Consider the following 15,997-nt stretch of genomic DNA (forward strand, 5'->3'; position numbering starts at 1 on the left):
CGGATATGAATTCCTGGGGTATTTATAGGATTCCTTGCCAGTGTGGTTTAATTTACATTGGCCAAATTAAGAGAGCCTTAAAATTTCGCGTCAGGGAACATGAGGCATATGTTAGAAAAAAGGAAACACAGAAGTCTTCTGTTGCTCAACATTGTTGGTCCGAAAACAACACTTTCAATTTTTCTGCTGCCAAAATTATTCAAAAAACATCTTTCATTGGAGAACTGGATTTTCTAGAGGCATTTCACATTCAAAAAAATTTTCTGTTCTTGTTAACGATCCTAATTCCAATCCATCTTTGCCTTTGGCCTTTAAAAAATTATGTTTTAGTTCTGGTTTCACCAACAGATGGCGCCACTTGCTTATTCTTGTCCAGGCTTTCTTATCTTATCTAATCATTATTTCCTATCTTGTTCATTTGCGGTTTTGCAGCTGAGGATGGTGGTTCTGTAAAACCATCGAAACTAGTCCTGTGAAAATTTTGAAAATATAACGCTGATTTTTGTTGTTTGACTTCTGAATTAGTATGTAATATGATATTTCAACAAAAGAGTTATCAGACTGAACATATTAGAAAATAAAATTCTAAGGTTTGCTTATATATATATATATATCATAATAAGAGCAAAGGAAAAAAGACGGAACACTGTAGATGCGTGATTAGATCCATATTGAAGACGAATTTGATTGCGTAGTATTTAAAGAACTTGGCAGTCGAGGCAGTTTTAATTCCATTTTTATTTCCAATTGATATTTGTGGCCACAATCACTTGGCACTCTAGTCGTGCCTTTCCACAGAAGATTTACATTTTTGATATTGTTGGGATAGAAAGCAAGCCAGCGAAATTACATCTTAGCACAGTAGAGAGCAAAAGCTGAAGTGCGTAGTTATGAAAGATGGAAGCACGCGAAGAGAAAAGTTTTGGTTTACAATTCAGTGATTGGTTGTCAAGAGGCATCTGGTATTAACGGTTACGTAAGATCGCATGATTAATTTGAATGACGCAATGCAGATAAGTTATTACGATTTTAGAATAGAGAGGAAGAATTAATGTTTATAGTTATATTATAATTCTGATTCATACATTTTTATCTTACATATTTCCCCCTTCAAAAAGAAAAAGGCGTAGCGACAGAGAAGCCTTTTTAAAGAAAAAGAGTTAAAGCGCAAGCAAATTAAAAAAAATATAAATAAATAATAAAATTTTGATCCTGTAAAGTATTATTTATAAATATATATATATATATTTTTTTTTTTAATAGATTCTTAATTTTTAGAGTCCTATTGAATTTTTCAACATTTCAGTCCAAAAGTCTTTTTGTTTGAGAGTTCACATAATCATAATTCTTCAGGGAAGGTTCTTGTTATTACAGAATATCACAAAATAAACTTTTACACAATCATTTCTTATAATTAAATGCAATGCACATAAATATTTATGATACTTATTTCCATACTGATAAATTATAATTTAATATCATAAATAATAGGATTAAGATTTTCAGAATTTATGGTTTCACCGTTATCATCTTTCATTTACAATTCTTGATTTTACCAAACTGGAAGACTCGCAATACTTCTAAACAAACATATCCATCAATAGGGCTGTCCTCTTGAGCTAACCAGTGTGTTTTCTGCACTGGTGGCCCATGGTGCCTAGACAGTTACTTGAAAAGGCCTCCGTTCCTTGCATTAAGGTAACTGGCCTTTGAGAACTACACTAATACATTCCATAATAAAAAAATATAATAATAATATAAAAAAATTACAAACACTCATAAAATGAGAGCCTCCAACATTATCTTACTTGAAGAGGGTGAAGGGAACAACTGTACAGAGGTAATTAAAGGCCTCTGTTGAAGGAACTAGTACACCCTCATCATACTATACTTAACACACAATAACCCATAAATTTTAACATGCCTTTACCATAATTTTATATTACTTATCTCTACTAATTTCACTTATTTTTAACATCTTTATTTTTAGAATAATTATAAAATTCGTATCGAAAATTCTCAACAAAATTTCAAAAACATAAAAACTTAATATCCTTCCCTATGAATAATTTAAATAGCTTAAAATTCGTTACTTAATTTGCTCACACATAATTATGAAAATTAGAAAAATTAATGAACATGAATTTCAGATTTTCTCAAAACAAATTGCAGAAATTTTAACCAAAATTGAAATCAAAACTGTAGAATTCGCAACATATTAAATAATTTAGTTCCTGAGCTAAATTCACACGAATGTAATACATTTTGAGCTGTTGAAAAAGCGGAAGTGCAAATAATTTTCTGTCGCACATACTTGCAAACACTAACTCAGATCGACCTTGAACTCGCTGTAAGGCTTAATTCCTAAACGGTAATTCACTGATGATTTAAAGCACTTTTTTTCTAAATATTGTAGAGATCGGCGAAGCAAATTCAATATTCCTTTTTACTAGGCATTCGAACTTCTCAATTTATCGAGAGATTACTTTCAATCTATAAACACTACGCGTGATTATTTTTTTGAAGCACTTGCAAAACACCACAGCAGAAGAATGATCTGTTATTTTTTAAACACTGAAAAAACAAACTTGATGATTCACTTCTTTCACATTATCTTGGATTTATCACAAAACGATGATTTGAAGAGCAGAACTAAATTTTCCATTGAGGTTTCAGGCTGCAGGAAACTATCCTACCGGCTTAATTGTCATAATATAAGCAAAGAAAAAAAGACGGAACACTGTAGATGCGTGATTAGATCCATATTGAAGACGAATTTGATTGCGTAGTATTTAAAGAACTTGGCAGTCGAGGCAGTTTTAATTCCATTTTTATTTCCAATTGATATTTGTGGCCACAATCACTTGGCACTCTACTCGTGCCTTTCCACAGAAGATTTACATTTTTGATATTGTTGAGATAGAAAGCAAGCCAGGGAAATTACATCTCAGCACAGCACAGAGCAAAAGCTGAAGTGCGTAGTTATGCAAGATGGAAGCACGCGAAGAGAAAAGTTTTGGTTTACAATTCGGTGATTGGTTGTCAAGAGACATCTGGTATTAACGGTTACGTAAGATCGCATGATTAATTTGAATGACGCAATGCAGATAAGTTATTACGATTTTAGAATAGAGAGGAAGAATTAATGTTTATAGTTTAAACTATAATTTTGATTCATATATTTTTATCTTACATATATATATATATCTTTGCAAAATCGTTACAAAAGTGTGTGAACACTATTTGTATTCTCTGTCCAATTTTCAAAAGTATATAATAAACCATCCTTGTATGCTATTCAATAAACAAGGAGTGTACAAATAATTTTGCAACTGGATTTTGAACAATATAAGTTCTTTTTATAGGATCTGGACTGAGATCTTTGGAACAGTTAACCAATTACTTCTTCTTATTTGCCTGGTCATTTGTGATCTAGATTGCAAACCTCACTTTCCACAACAAGAGCAAATTACACAGGAATCTTAAGCAGCTGAAAAAAGTTCGATAGACCAAATATTAATCACCCCAGTGACTTTTCTTTTATGGGGGGGGGGGGCAGAAGAACTGCCTGATGTAATTTACCGAAAATTTCGGCTGTTCTTCAAAACTTATTCAATTTTGTCAAATATAGCACGGCTGCCGAAAATGACGGATTTTTAATCAAAGATTAAATTCCAACTTGTTAGCAGCACCACTATTTTAAGTGATAATGAGATTAAATTTTGAAATCAAACAGAAATATGAATGAGTTTAATACAATTTTATAAAATTAGATAGATGGTAGACCTTGAAAGAAAGATGACTAAAAATAAATGCATTAAAATGAAAAACCTGATTAAATTTTCAGCACTTGTGTGATTTTCCGTTACTCTAATAATCTTCCTCAAAGATATAATTGAATCCTTTAGACATTAAGCGAATTTCTTTCTTCAGTTAACTTAACCAAGTAAAAATTTTCCAAATTGATTTTAACGTACATCGTATTCTTCTAAATCCAAATTAACATGGATAATTAAACAGTGCACACCTGTTTAATTAAAAAGACTTCAAAATGCAAACTAACAGCTGTTCCTTCGCCAGATGTAATCCCCATCTGCCGATTTCAAATCGATGTTAAATCACTCATTACACATATAAACTGTAAATTAGAAAAATATGCTAAAATGTTGATTACATTTTAGGGATTTATATTTATTTTAAATAAGCAATTTTGTTTAATTTTACGTTCTTTTCTATAAACCTCCATTCCTCTAATTGCCAATACCAGAATAGTTAAATTTGGTAGCGCGCGTGAAGAAATGCAAATGTTATGCTGAGGAGAAAAAATTTAAATACAGAGTTCTAGAAGGAAATTAGAGAGTTTTGGGTATTCGTCGTCAGCTCTGTAGCGTGACCTTCCATTTCCGCAGTTATTGCTGGTTTACGTTGCAAAACAGCTTTTATTTTGCTGCCACTAGTTTTCGACGCAGTTTTAAGTAACAGGAGTTTTCTGAGCCTTGTAGCTTAATTTCTTTTACTTGTTAATATCTTCGAATTTTTAGTTTAGTTCTTGTTATTTCAGTTACCGTTCGAGTGAGGCGTAGTGTGTTAGCGTCAAGTTGACGCATTGTGAATTTTAAAGCGTTTAATAAAGGGTACTTTTAACCCTTCTCCTGTGTAGTTCCTACACGTACAGTTGCCACTTAGAAGATAAGCAAGTGGTTCCTACATCTGGCTCCCGAATTGCTATTCGAAACCGATGGCCAACGGACAGGACAGGCAATCATCCCCACAATATTCAGAAGTCGCCAGCTCGATGCGGTGGCAAGCTCTTTGGATGGATTTGGTTTTCTAATACAGAGAGTAAGAGCATCCATCAAACCAGCAATGGCATTCAACGGTCAGAACTCCGTCACTTCATTTTGGGAAGCCCTTGATACTCACTTCTAGTCGTATCCGGTACCCGAAAGACAGAAGGTAGCCATTGTTTCGAGTGCTCTCCGAGGACAGGCGGAGTCTTCGTGAAAAAGGATTGGAAAATTCTTACTTGGAGAAGTCGGGAGCCTCACCTACAATTTTAAAAATTTTAAAGCGGCACTCCTAAAGGCCTTCCCGATAGTTAAAGATTGTGCGAAGCTTGAAGCTGAACTGTACAGCTTTTACCAACGGAGAATTGAGGACCTCGCACAGTTCATTCTACGTAAAGTCAAGCTAGTGAATATGCTGTACGGTAGGAAGCCCGATAGCGAAGTCATTGAAATTATATTACCAAAAGGTTATTACGAGCATTACAAGATTTAATGGAGCTGAGAAACCCACGAACGCGGCAAGAATTATTTGAATTAGCCGTAAAATGACAGAATCGGGGGATAGTAGAAAGTTCTACATTTCCTACTCGGGGATATCATCAGCAGTTTTCCCGACAGCGGCCATAGAAAGAAATAAGTACGACTGAGGGAGACGTGTTTTAGCCAAGCCGTCAACAAGTAAGAATGAAAAGGATAAGGCCAAAGACCACCAGCGTACCCAGAACACACTAGGAGGAAAAAAGGCTTTAAACGAATAGAGGGGCCTGAGAATTTTTAGGGTCCAGACCCCTTGTGCATCACAAAATCTTTCTAAGGTGCATTTAAATACAGTGGTAGTGAAGAACTCCTAACTACCTGTAATACAGGTTCTTTTAAACAATGTACCCGTGGATACCGGAGCAAAATGAAACTTTTTAAATCTCTATTATGTCTCTATTATAGAAATTTTCGAAAAGTAAGGCTATTTAAAAACAGCACTACGGAATTCACAGCCGCTCAATGTAAAGTTTGTGAATGTGTGGGGAAGCTGTCGCTTAACGTACAGGTGAAAGACGAAAACTTTAAAGTTTAATTTTTCGTGCTGAAAAATTTACAAAATAAAATAATTTTAGGAACAGAATTTCTTAGGGACGCGAACACAAAAATTGATTTTGCAAATAATTCCATTATGTTCGATATGGTGCCGAGGGTGGTGGAAGACGGAAGCATGCCAGAAGTCGACCTCCAGCATCTATAGCAAGGTTCAAGAGCCAAGCTGGAAGAACTCGTAAGTAAATTTTCTACATTATTTTCTGAAAAGCCGGGGAAAACGCAGATAGTCACTCATTCCATTGAATTAAAATCAAGCTAACCGATCAACCAGTACTAAAATTACTAATTACTTAATGTTAAATTATTAAATTAATAGTTTTTAATCATTCTTCCTGCTAAGCCCTCTGCATTAAGAATATACTTTATATATATTTAGTTGGAAATACCACGTGACCCGAAATCTTCCGCGATTGAAAATCTGTCTTATTTGATTATTCCCACCAAAACCACGGTCTTACATCTTAACCGTTATGAAGATATCGAACTAATTCGAAATTTATATCCAAAGAAATCTCTAAACTTCTTGTTTAGAAATAACAGGCAAATCATTCATTTCATAAAAATTTACCAACTGAAAAAAAATTATTATCAATTATTACTTTAATGGATATAAAAACCAAAATTTACTGTACTGCATCGTAATTGTTTTTTTCATCATCTCTGTAAAAGACATATCGATAAGAAAACGTAATAAACAGATGGAATTTTAGTAGCTAACTTACTACTTCATTATCTCCTATGATATCCAGAGCCATTTCAAATTGTTCTAGAAAAGAAAAACTTTGATTTAGTAATGTAGTTGAATTATAGTTCATTTTGTTACATAAGAGAGAGGTTAGGTACAAATACAGATACAACACAAATACAATACGGGGTGTGTATGCATGCGAAAGTTTTCTTAAAGGATTTCTCACGGTAAAACAATCCTTCATGTTCATCGTGCACAGTAGTGACACTATGTAATAAATAACACGTGTACATCTCATACTATGGATAGTCATAATTGCATTGTAAACAGTAGTAGAAGCTATTGTTTGCGATTGGAAGCCAAAAAACGTATTTGTCCTATATTGCTTACAAGGTAAGCATTATTATTCACTGCATTTTGAATAACAATTTTATTATGCTTTTTCTGTTTTATACTTTTAGTTAAACGACTCATACGACATTTTTATGTAAGAATTGTCGCACAAAAAAGTGTTAATAAAAGCCGCATTATATTATATGACAAAATGATCCTGGAGCCATTTTGCCTTAGTTTTACCTTATGTTATTGAAGAATCGTTTCGCTTTCTAACTTGTTATGTTACAGTTTCAGTAAAGAAAGTTAAAATCGAAGCAACTATGGAACCAGTTGATAGCTTGTTATTTAGGTATTTACGTATTATCTCAATCACCTTAGGAGAAGTCACCGGACTTTCAAAACGTTTCTAATTCTGGCAACCATTCGCTTAACCAATCTTCTGGCAACCATGCTCATAGCAATCCTTCAGTCAACCTACGCCGTTATTTTTATTTGTATTTTTTGTTCTATTTCAAGCTAGAAATGTTTTTATAGATAAATCATGCTATTTTTTGCCTTAAACTTGATTTTAAAATGTCACTAATGAAATTTACCAGCAGTAGAAAAGCTGCGGTAACAATATTGCAGGAATGTAGCATTTTGAGTCAAAATTGCTAAAGGGAACAGTGCCGATTTTGTGCAATTCTCTAGCGTTTTTTTAAGTGAAAGCAGATCACTATGTAAGACGAAAATCGCTATTAAGACGAAAAGCAGCACTAAAAAATTATAGGAGTATTTCGTAAAAAAATGCCTTTTATTTCTTTTTTAATGTAATCTTTATTTGATGATTAAAATTTGTATTTAAAATTTTTGAATATGTTGATAATGCGATTATGTTGATAATGTTTGCGACTTAGGATAAATATCGACAGTTTGAAGAATGTTTCTAAAAAGGTCTTGAAAACAACCAACTTAAACCCGACATGTAACTTTTTTACCTTTTCGTTTATAAAAATCCCTAAACTACGTGGTGTTGATTAATACTTAAGTACCGTTATTTAATACGAATCATTTGAGTAGGGCTATATTTTTAAAGAAAACTCAATTTTAATAGATTTGGTAAATAAAAATTTTTATGAAATTAATATACAGATGTGCCAGTATAGTTCGGCTTTGAGAAGGCGTTTGAGTCACATGGTTTCAGATGGTTCCATTCTTCAAATACGGTAAGTGGTTATGTTTCTGTGGTAAATAACCATAGTGGTTTCCTGATTTGGCATTGTCATCCCGTTTCTTGATTAGAAATTGTAATTTGAAATTAATGATAAAGTTATAATCATTAGTGAATATAAGAGTTGTAATCAAAAGAATTGTTTGGCAAAAAGTACGGTCGCCAAGCATAATCTGGCAACCCCTACTTAATTGAACCTGGTACGCCCTGCTATTGAACGGCTGCAAAGTCCTACGCCAAGGCTAAGGGCATACTCGGAGTACACTAGTTGCAGGTAAAAAATTCTGAAAGCTAACGTTTATGTTTATCGTTAAGTATCAGTTAATAGTTAGATCACATGCGTTACACTTCCGTGTCTGCGTTGATTGTGCATAAATGGTAGCACGTGCATGATTGAGCATGATGCATGATTTTTGAACATGCCCAGTCCGTGCATGATTTTTTTAGTACATCCTTATAAATCAAAAGCGGAATAAGAGGGTTGCAGATTAACCATGTCTCATCTAAAAAAAAGTTAAGTTTATCTATTACGAAAAGATGGGGAAAATCTTTTCGCGGAACCTTAAAACCCAGTATAGTTTCCTTCAGAGAGTTTCTGATATGAAAGAACAACTAGGGCTGAAGTGGGAGGTGGAAAATCTCATCAAATCACAATGTTCAGTTGAAGGAGGGAAGTACATGGTTAGGATAAATCTATCAAGTGAGGTTTCTAAGAAAGAAACAAATGACTTAATTCTAAATGCTGTAGCCTTGGAGACTATCCATGAATTGTACCCAGATAATGAGTGGCTGCATGTGTTTACAGACGGCTCCATGTTGAATGACCGTATCAATGCTAGCGCTAGTGTCTTCTGCAGGCTCTTCTCATTTTACACTCCTGTTGAAAGGTCTAAAATAGTCTTTGACGCGACCTCTGCAATTAAAATCGCCTTGCCCCAGCTCCAATCTGAAAAATTTTCAAGGGCTGTTATACTATGAGATTCTAGAGCTGCCCTCCTGACCATTGCTTCATCCGAAGCACCTGTTTCTGCTGATATTTTAAATATTCATCTGCCCCATAATGATTTAATCGAAAGACACAGAGATTGCTTTGCAGTGGGTAGCAGCACACTGTGGACTCCAGGGTAATGACATAGCTGACTCCCTGGCAAAGAAGGCAACCAAAATTGCTCAAATAACAGATAAACCTGTTCATTTTTATACCTTTGTTTTTTTTTTATGCCATTCGGTTTTTACCTGAATTTGGAAGAACTCTACTCAACTTGGAGAGCTTTACATATACACGCTTTTCTGCTTACGAGAATAAAGTAAAGAAACAGCTGGAACGACTGAGCCAAAAACGGTTGACATTGAGCAAATTTTTTCATTATCGACAAAAATCTTTAAAAAAATTGAATTTTTTAAAATATGCGAAATAGTGAATTGTGCGAAAATCGAGAGCCACCTGTATTATACATATAAATTCAAACCGTGGATTGGCGGAAATCCTGGCTTGGATACCACTTTAAAACGATATGTTTGATACTATTTCTGTTGTTAGGCCTATTTCGATATATCTGTCGCCAAGGATTTTCGTAAAAGCTGTAAATATCTTGAAATAAAACTCTAAGACCTACTGTAGATTTTCTACCCTATATTTGAAATTCAGCTTTCACAAAAATTTCAAAATTTTAAGTATGAAAATTTTATTCATTAATGCAATATCGACTTCTTTAATAATTCTTCAATCTTTGAAGAACATTTTAAAAAACAAATCTTGAAAAAAGACTTCGGCCTTAGAAGTTTTGTGAAACACACCTTCTAAGAGGCAACAAGTTTGAATTATAAATATAAATGTGTATAAATTACCGCATCTGTGTCTGTCTACTTTATCCAGTATTTTTCTACTTTGTATTTGGTATCTGCACTTCATGTTCTCTGTACATATTGTATTATGTAAAGCATTTACACTTCAGCGGTGCAGTGTATACTCAAATTCCCAATTTTGGATCAGAAAAATCCTCGCCTAATCTTAAAGGTTCCATTGCATTCACCAAAAGTGATGGTATGGTGTGGATTTTCTGCATCATTTATTTTCGGCCAGTATTTCTTCGAGGAGTTAAGTTCTACAGATCTAGTGACATACTCGATCACCGGGCAGCGATATGCACTGCTCTTAAATTGTTTCAGCACTGCAAGCACATCAGCGAATTGCACTCAAAATCTTTATGCAAGATGGAGCTACTCAACATATTCCAAGAAATGTTCTTAAACGCCATTTAGCAGAAGAATGTGTCATCCGCACTTTCGTAATGTGTAGCCTCTCCGATCCCCAGACCTCAGTCCATGCGATATTTAACTTTTGGATCATTTGAAACAGAGGGTGACAGTCCAAGAATTTTACCTGATTTTAAAGCCAGCATTTCACGCCACGTGATCAATATTTCCCAGCGCACACTTCAGTCAACTGTGTAAGATGCCATCTTGCGATTTCAGATATCAGCTGGAAAGGATGTTCATCGTCTGGAACATGTTTGGTTGTAATAAAATTTGTAAAATCTATTGTAAAGGTGTCGCTAAACATGTAATTTTTTAATGCAATGCTCTTTGCTCGAGATATTTGTAACTAGTGTTTTTTCTCTGAAAGATATATTACCATCCCTTCATTACGTCCGCCACAAAATTTCATGATTTTCTAATGACTGGTTTCGCCTAGAGGCAGCTTTGAAATAGGGTTTTTTAATTCTGGACACCCTGTGCATACGTACGTACAGATGTCAGGAAAAAAGTCCTATATGTGTGTATGTACAGTCGGTCAAGCAAAAAAAATCATCCAAGTGAATCCGAGAATTCTCAAAAAGGGTATTTCCTTTGAAATGTGATACCCGAAGTTTTTCGCGATTACAATATTCCCTTTACTTCGTACAAGGAAGTAATAAAATTACCTAAATACGAAAGTTAAACGCAGTGAACCCGCTCTAAGGCGACCATTTACGGTTCTAAACCATTTACCCTTCTAATGAAGCTGTTCGTCTTCGAAAGATGAGATTTAATGCAGTAAAAATCCTTTCCTTATTTCAATATAACGGATACTGAACCTTGTAAGAAGAACAAAGCTAAATTTTCAGAATGAACAAAATATTTTTATTTGAATTTTAGAACAGAACCAAAAAATTAAATGCTGCAGCTCTTAACTATTAAAATTTTAAACTCTTAATTACTACAGTTAAAACTCTTACAACTATTAAAATATTTAAAAAAAATATTTTGTTCATTCTGAAAATTTAGCTTCGTTCTTCTTACAAGGTTCAATATCCGTTATATTGAAATAAAGAAAGGATTTTTACTGGCGCAGTCGAACGAAATTACATTTGAACACTGGCGTATTCATTACTTTGACAAGTAAATAAACTAAGATTCCATGACGGAAATAATAATTAACTTTTCATAATCTTAATTCATTATTTTACGTTTACAAGGTAAATTGAGCTCTCAACTGAGTTATTTTGGTTCGTAATTATATGCGGGGAAACCCCGATCCTGCCGGCTGCGCCAGTAAAAATCCTTTTCTTGTTGCCACACCGTAAAATGCAATTTCTTGTCCTATTATTTATATTTCACGTTCTCTTTAAGTCATGATCTTTACAAGTCACGATCTTTACAAGTCACGATCTTTACAAGTCACGATCTTTACAAGTCACGATCTTTACAAGTCACGATCTTTACAAGTCACGATCTTTACAAGTCACGATCTTTACAAGTCACGATCTTTACAAGTCACGATCTTTACAAGTCACGATCTTTACAAGTCACGATCTTTACAAGTCACGATCTTTACAAGTCACGATCTTTACAAGTCACGATCTTTACAAGTCACGATCTTTACAAGTCACGATCTTTACAAGTCACGATCTTTACAAGTCACGATCTTTACAAGTCACGATCTTTACAAGTCACGATCTTTACAAATACCAAGGTTTTACAGCTATACTGGTCACTTTTGGAAGCGGTCCTCTAACAAAGGTTTTTTACTATGTTATAAAAGATTAAGCAATAACTAAAAAATTTCGAATAAAATATGTCTGAAAAATTTAGTGATATTTTTTATCTATTATTTATAAAAGTGTTTAAATATAAAATTAAATATAAGAAATTCTTTTTAAAGCGGCCACTGACCATTCCATATCGTTTTAGTCTTCTGTGGATGTGGTCATCATAGAAAGATATCCTTGAGTACCTATATTTTTATTCTTAGAAACACTGGTCATCTTAGGAACCAGAGCCGTATATATTCTTTCGTACGAAAATAGTGTCATATATATCTACTTTGAAAAATTTGCTATTAAATCTTTTAGGTATAATTTTTTAATTTGGGTCTTCTTAATGAATGGTATAAAAACGAATCACTTTTCTATAATATTCCTTTCTTGAAATGGCCACCAGTAGCCGAAGAGTAAAGTCACTGAACAGTGGTAGTTTGACTTAGCGAACGAAATCGCTGGTTGAGATTTTTGTGGTTTTCCTTATATATAATGTGGATAAAGGCAATTTCTGAGAAAGTTCTCAAAAATGGTTTTCCTTCCGTTAGGCAGATATCCTTAATGTGCTTTGAAATAATCCAATAAATCGAAATCTCTTACTGAAATGTTATGTAGCTTCCTCCTGACATGTTTCATCATAACTAGCGAATCAGCATCCAAACGAGGTTGTACATAAAAATGTTAATGACACTTTTAAGAAGACTAATGAACTGAACTAAAAAAGGCTTAAATTTTACTAAAAGAATATCAGACTAACGTAGGTAATCTCATGCAATTACTTATTTCCCTTTTCTAATTTTTTAGACTATATTTTTCGTGAGAAATGCCAATACAGATGTTTATAAAAATTTTTTATAAATGTTTAATTTTTTAAAAGAGATTCATTAAATAATGACTTTTAATACTTAAGTCCATAAATTTAAATTCTGCTAACTATGTAGCATTAATTACACACTTGTACATAGCATTAATACATATATGCTCATACCTACATTAAGTTCCTACTAATTTTCAGCTTTTGAATGCTTAAATTACCTTCTTGTGTGTTTCGAAAAAAAAATCATTAATTAATCCAAAAATATGAAATATTTAGAGGTAAAAATATTCTTCATACTACTTACATATGCACCTGCAATTTTTAGAGCCTGAAAAATACATGTCTGTGATGTAGGTCATGAGATGATTTGTAGGTGCTTTGATTTTACCACAATATTTTTTTACGACGGTGTTATAAAACTGCGATGTTTTTGAACGGCTTTATTTTAGATGACGATGTTTCAGAACTGCGATTTCGACGACGATATTTTATAGTACGATGTTTTAGAATGAAGATGTTTTCTCCTAGCTTTCTTTTCTCGCACCATGTTTTGTACGATGATGTTTTCGCTTTGCGTTGTTTTCTTCTCGATGTATCGGTGAACACCAAATACCCATGTCCTTGTCTTTTACAACAAAACAAGGGACATTCCAACTTTTTCAGTGTGCCTTTCGTGATCAGCACTTCCAATTAACAGTGGACATTTTTACTTCGGTAACAAAATGTGTGTATAATAATGAATGTCGCCCAGACGACATAGTGGTTATTGTCACTCACTGCTGCACCAAAGGGCTGGATTCGAATCCTGGAGAAGTATGGATTTTTTAAATTCAGTGTGTGTGAGGCATAGGGGCACTCAAAATAAAGAACCGAAATCCTCTCGAGAGGTTGGAGGTAGAGAAAGAGGAGTGAGAGACCCTTGGACAACCCCCGGGAGGCTCTTCCTTGGAGTTCCAACCAGGCATAATCCTAATCCTTAAATGCATGTAGTTGCCATTTGGCAACATACTCATATTTAGTTACGTAAATCAAATGAAAACACACATTTTAGCTTATTCGCATAGTATAACCAATTGGATACATACTGTTTATATATATAGTTTTGAAACTTTCAGTGTGGTAGCCCCACTAATGGTGTAACAGTCATTATTGTGTAAGTTGATGTGTAAGGTGTGGACATCATTTGTGTTTACGAATTTTTGATTTTGTGTTTGTTGTTATTTTGATATATTCATAGTTTTAAAATTGTTTGAACAAGTTTATAAGGTATGTATTGTTACATAAAATTGTTATTACACATTTTCTTATCATATTTTTTTTTTTGTAAAAGTTAATAACACTTTTTCAAAACTTGGAACAAAAAACTTAAGTTTAGATATTTTTACTATTTCATTTGATATCAATTCTAATATATTTTTTACTTTAAAAATAAAAATAAAAAATCATGCATTTAAGGGTTAACAGTTGGCAAGGCCCGGCGATATCTAATATGCCAAAGTGGATGTGCATAAATAGCAGGTCTCTGTATCTGTACAACAATGAATGGGCGAGATAGCATCCACGAACTCCGTAACTGACCAAAATGCAGTTGACGAACTTTTACGTTGCCTTTTACGTTGACGAACTTTAACGTACAGGAAAGATTTTTGCAAATGTTCATCAGGAGTTCTTTGATGAAATTGTATTGAGAAATTACTATTATTTAAACTATTATTTATTTTTAGTATTTTCAGTAGTTTTTAAAAGGGAATCTCTTATATTCCCTTGGCTGTTTTGCAATAAATGAAAAAAAATTCTCAAGCGTGTATTAGAAAAAAGTGTTAAATAAAAAATGAAAAACGTGTCTTTAGCAGGGCAAAACTTTTCAATTAACGTTAAAAAAAGAATACTTCATCAAAAATACTAAATAATTTAATTCAATTATTGCCAATAAAATTTACTTACTCAGATCGCAAAAAATGTGAGTAAAGCACATGCATGTGGCTTGTGCATCTTCATCAAAATCTGCAGCACGAACACATATCGTTGTTATAAGAATTAGTATAAATATCGTGAGCATTTTACCTTGAATAAACCAAACTGAAAAGCAATAAAGAAATTTTAGAGTGTTCCAGATTGCTTTCCTTTGAGAAACTGAGCATAATGTAATTAAAGCAACAACATTAGTTGGTTTTATACTCTGGCTTGTGCCACGGTTACACCTATTGTCATACTCAGGCTTCCTGATTTCATATAAAACGTGATACCTTCCTGGTTTAAAAAAAATTTTTAAACTCATTTTGCTATTCATTGCGAAAACTTTCATGCAAATCCCAGTAAAAATAACAAAAAAGTATCATTTGAGTTGGAAAATACCGAGATGTTGTTTAGAAATGAATGTTTCCTGCAAAGGGAATATCATAAAAGCTGAGGGAAAGTAAATATTGATTTAAAAGCATAGCATTTTTAAAATTTATTTAAAATGGAATAAATATCATCAAAATAATCATGTTTAATTCTTTGTCTTGCGTCTGTTTGAACGCGTATTGTATCTAATTCCATTTAATTACCGTATTTACCGGCGTATAAGACGCACGCCTATAAGACGAACCCCACTTTTTTTGAAGAATTTAATTTTATTATTGATAATTATAATGAATTTACAGTATTTTAAATATAAAGTAATACAGAGTAATACTCTCTGCAAATGCCCAATGTACCTGGGAAAGAACACCTTTTAATCTTCTTCGTCAAAACCCAGACACTCATCTCCAGAGATAAATGAAGAGTCACTTGAAACCTCTTCTAAATCAGCATCTGAGTCCTCATACAACAAACTGTCCTCTGTGCCATCCAGTTCATTACTAATGCCACACTCCTTAAATGATTTAACACCACTCTCTCTGTTTTCACAGCATCCCATGAAGCTTTGACCCATTCACAAACTTGCAAAATGGCCTTCTGATGGTGTAACCTCAAAATGTGAAGACTGCATCTAACTGTTTCACTGCTCCTTCATAAATCCCTTCAACACTCCGCAAGAAAACAAACAAAACAAAACAAAACAAA

At 33.5% G+C, this 15,997-nt stretch overlaps 1 protein-coding gene across 2 annotated transcripts in view; it reads right to left on the reverse strand.

The window, feature by feature from the left end:
• LOC118179497 (uncharacterized) overlaps nt 1-15,091 on the reverse strand; it is a 44,005-nt gene extending 28,914 nt beyond the window's left edge. Inside the window, exons 1-2 of one of the 2 annotated variants that reach the window (XM_085814301.1) lie at nt 14,894-15,091; nt 6,602-6,645 (exon numbers count right to left, since the gene is read on the reverse strand). In XM_085814301.1, coding sequence (XP_085670427.1) covers nt 6,602-6,645; nt 14,894-15,008 — 159 coding nt within the window. In that variant the 5' untranslated portion in view covers nt 15,009-15,091. The remainder of the gene's footprint in view (nt 1-6,601; nt 6,646-14,893) is intronic. The other variant, XM_085814300.1, reaches the window with a different exon arrangement.
• Nucleotides 15,092-15,997: the final 906 nt, after the last annotated feature.

The sequence above is a fragment of the Stegodyphus dumicola genome, chromosome 4 (assembly GCF_044657685.1).
Source record: "Stegodyphus dumicola isolate Sdum_Otavi_A_Nest chromosome 4, ASM4465768v1".
NCBI lineage: Eukaryota > Metazoa > Arthropoda > Arachnida > Araneae > Eresidae > Stegodyphus > Stegodyphus dumicola.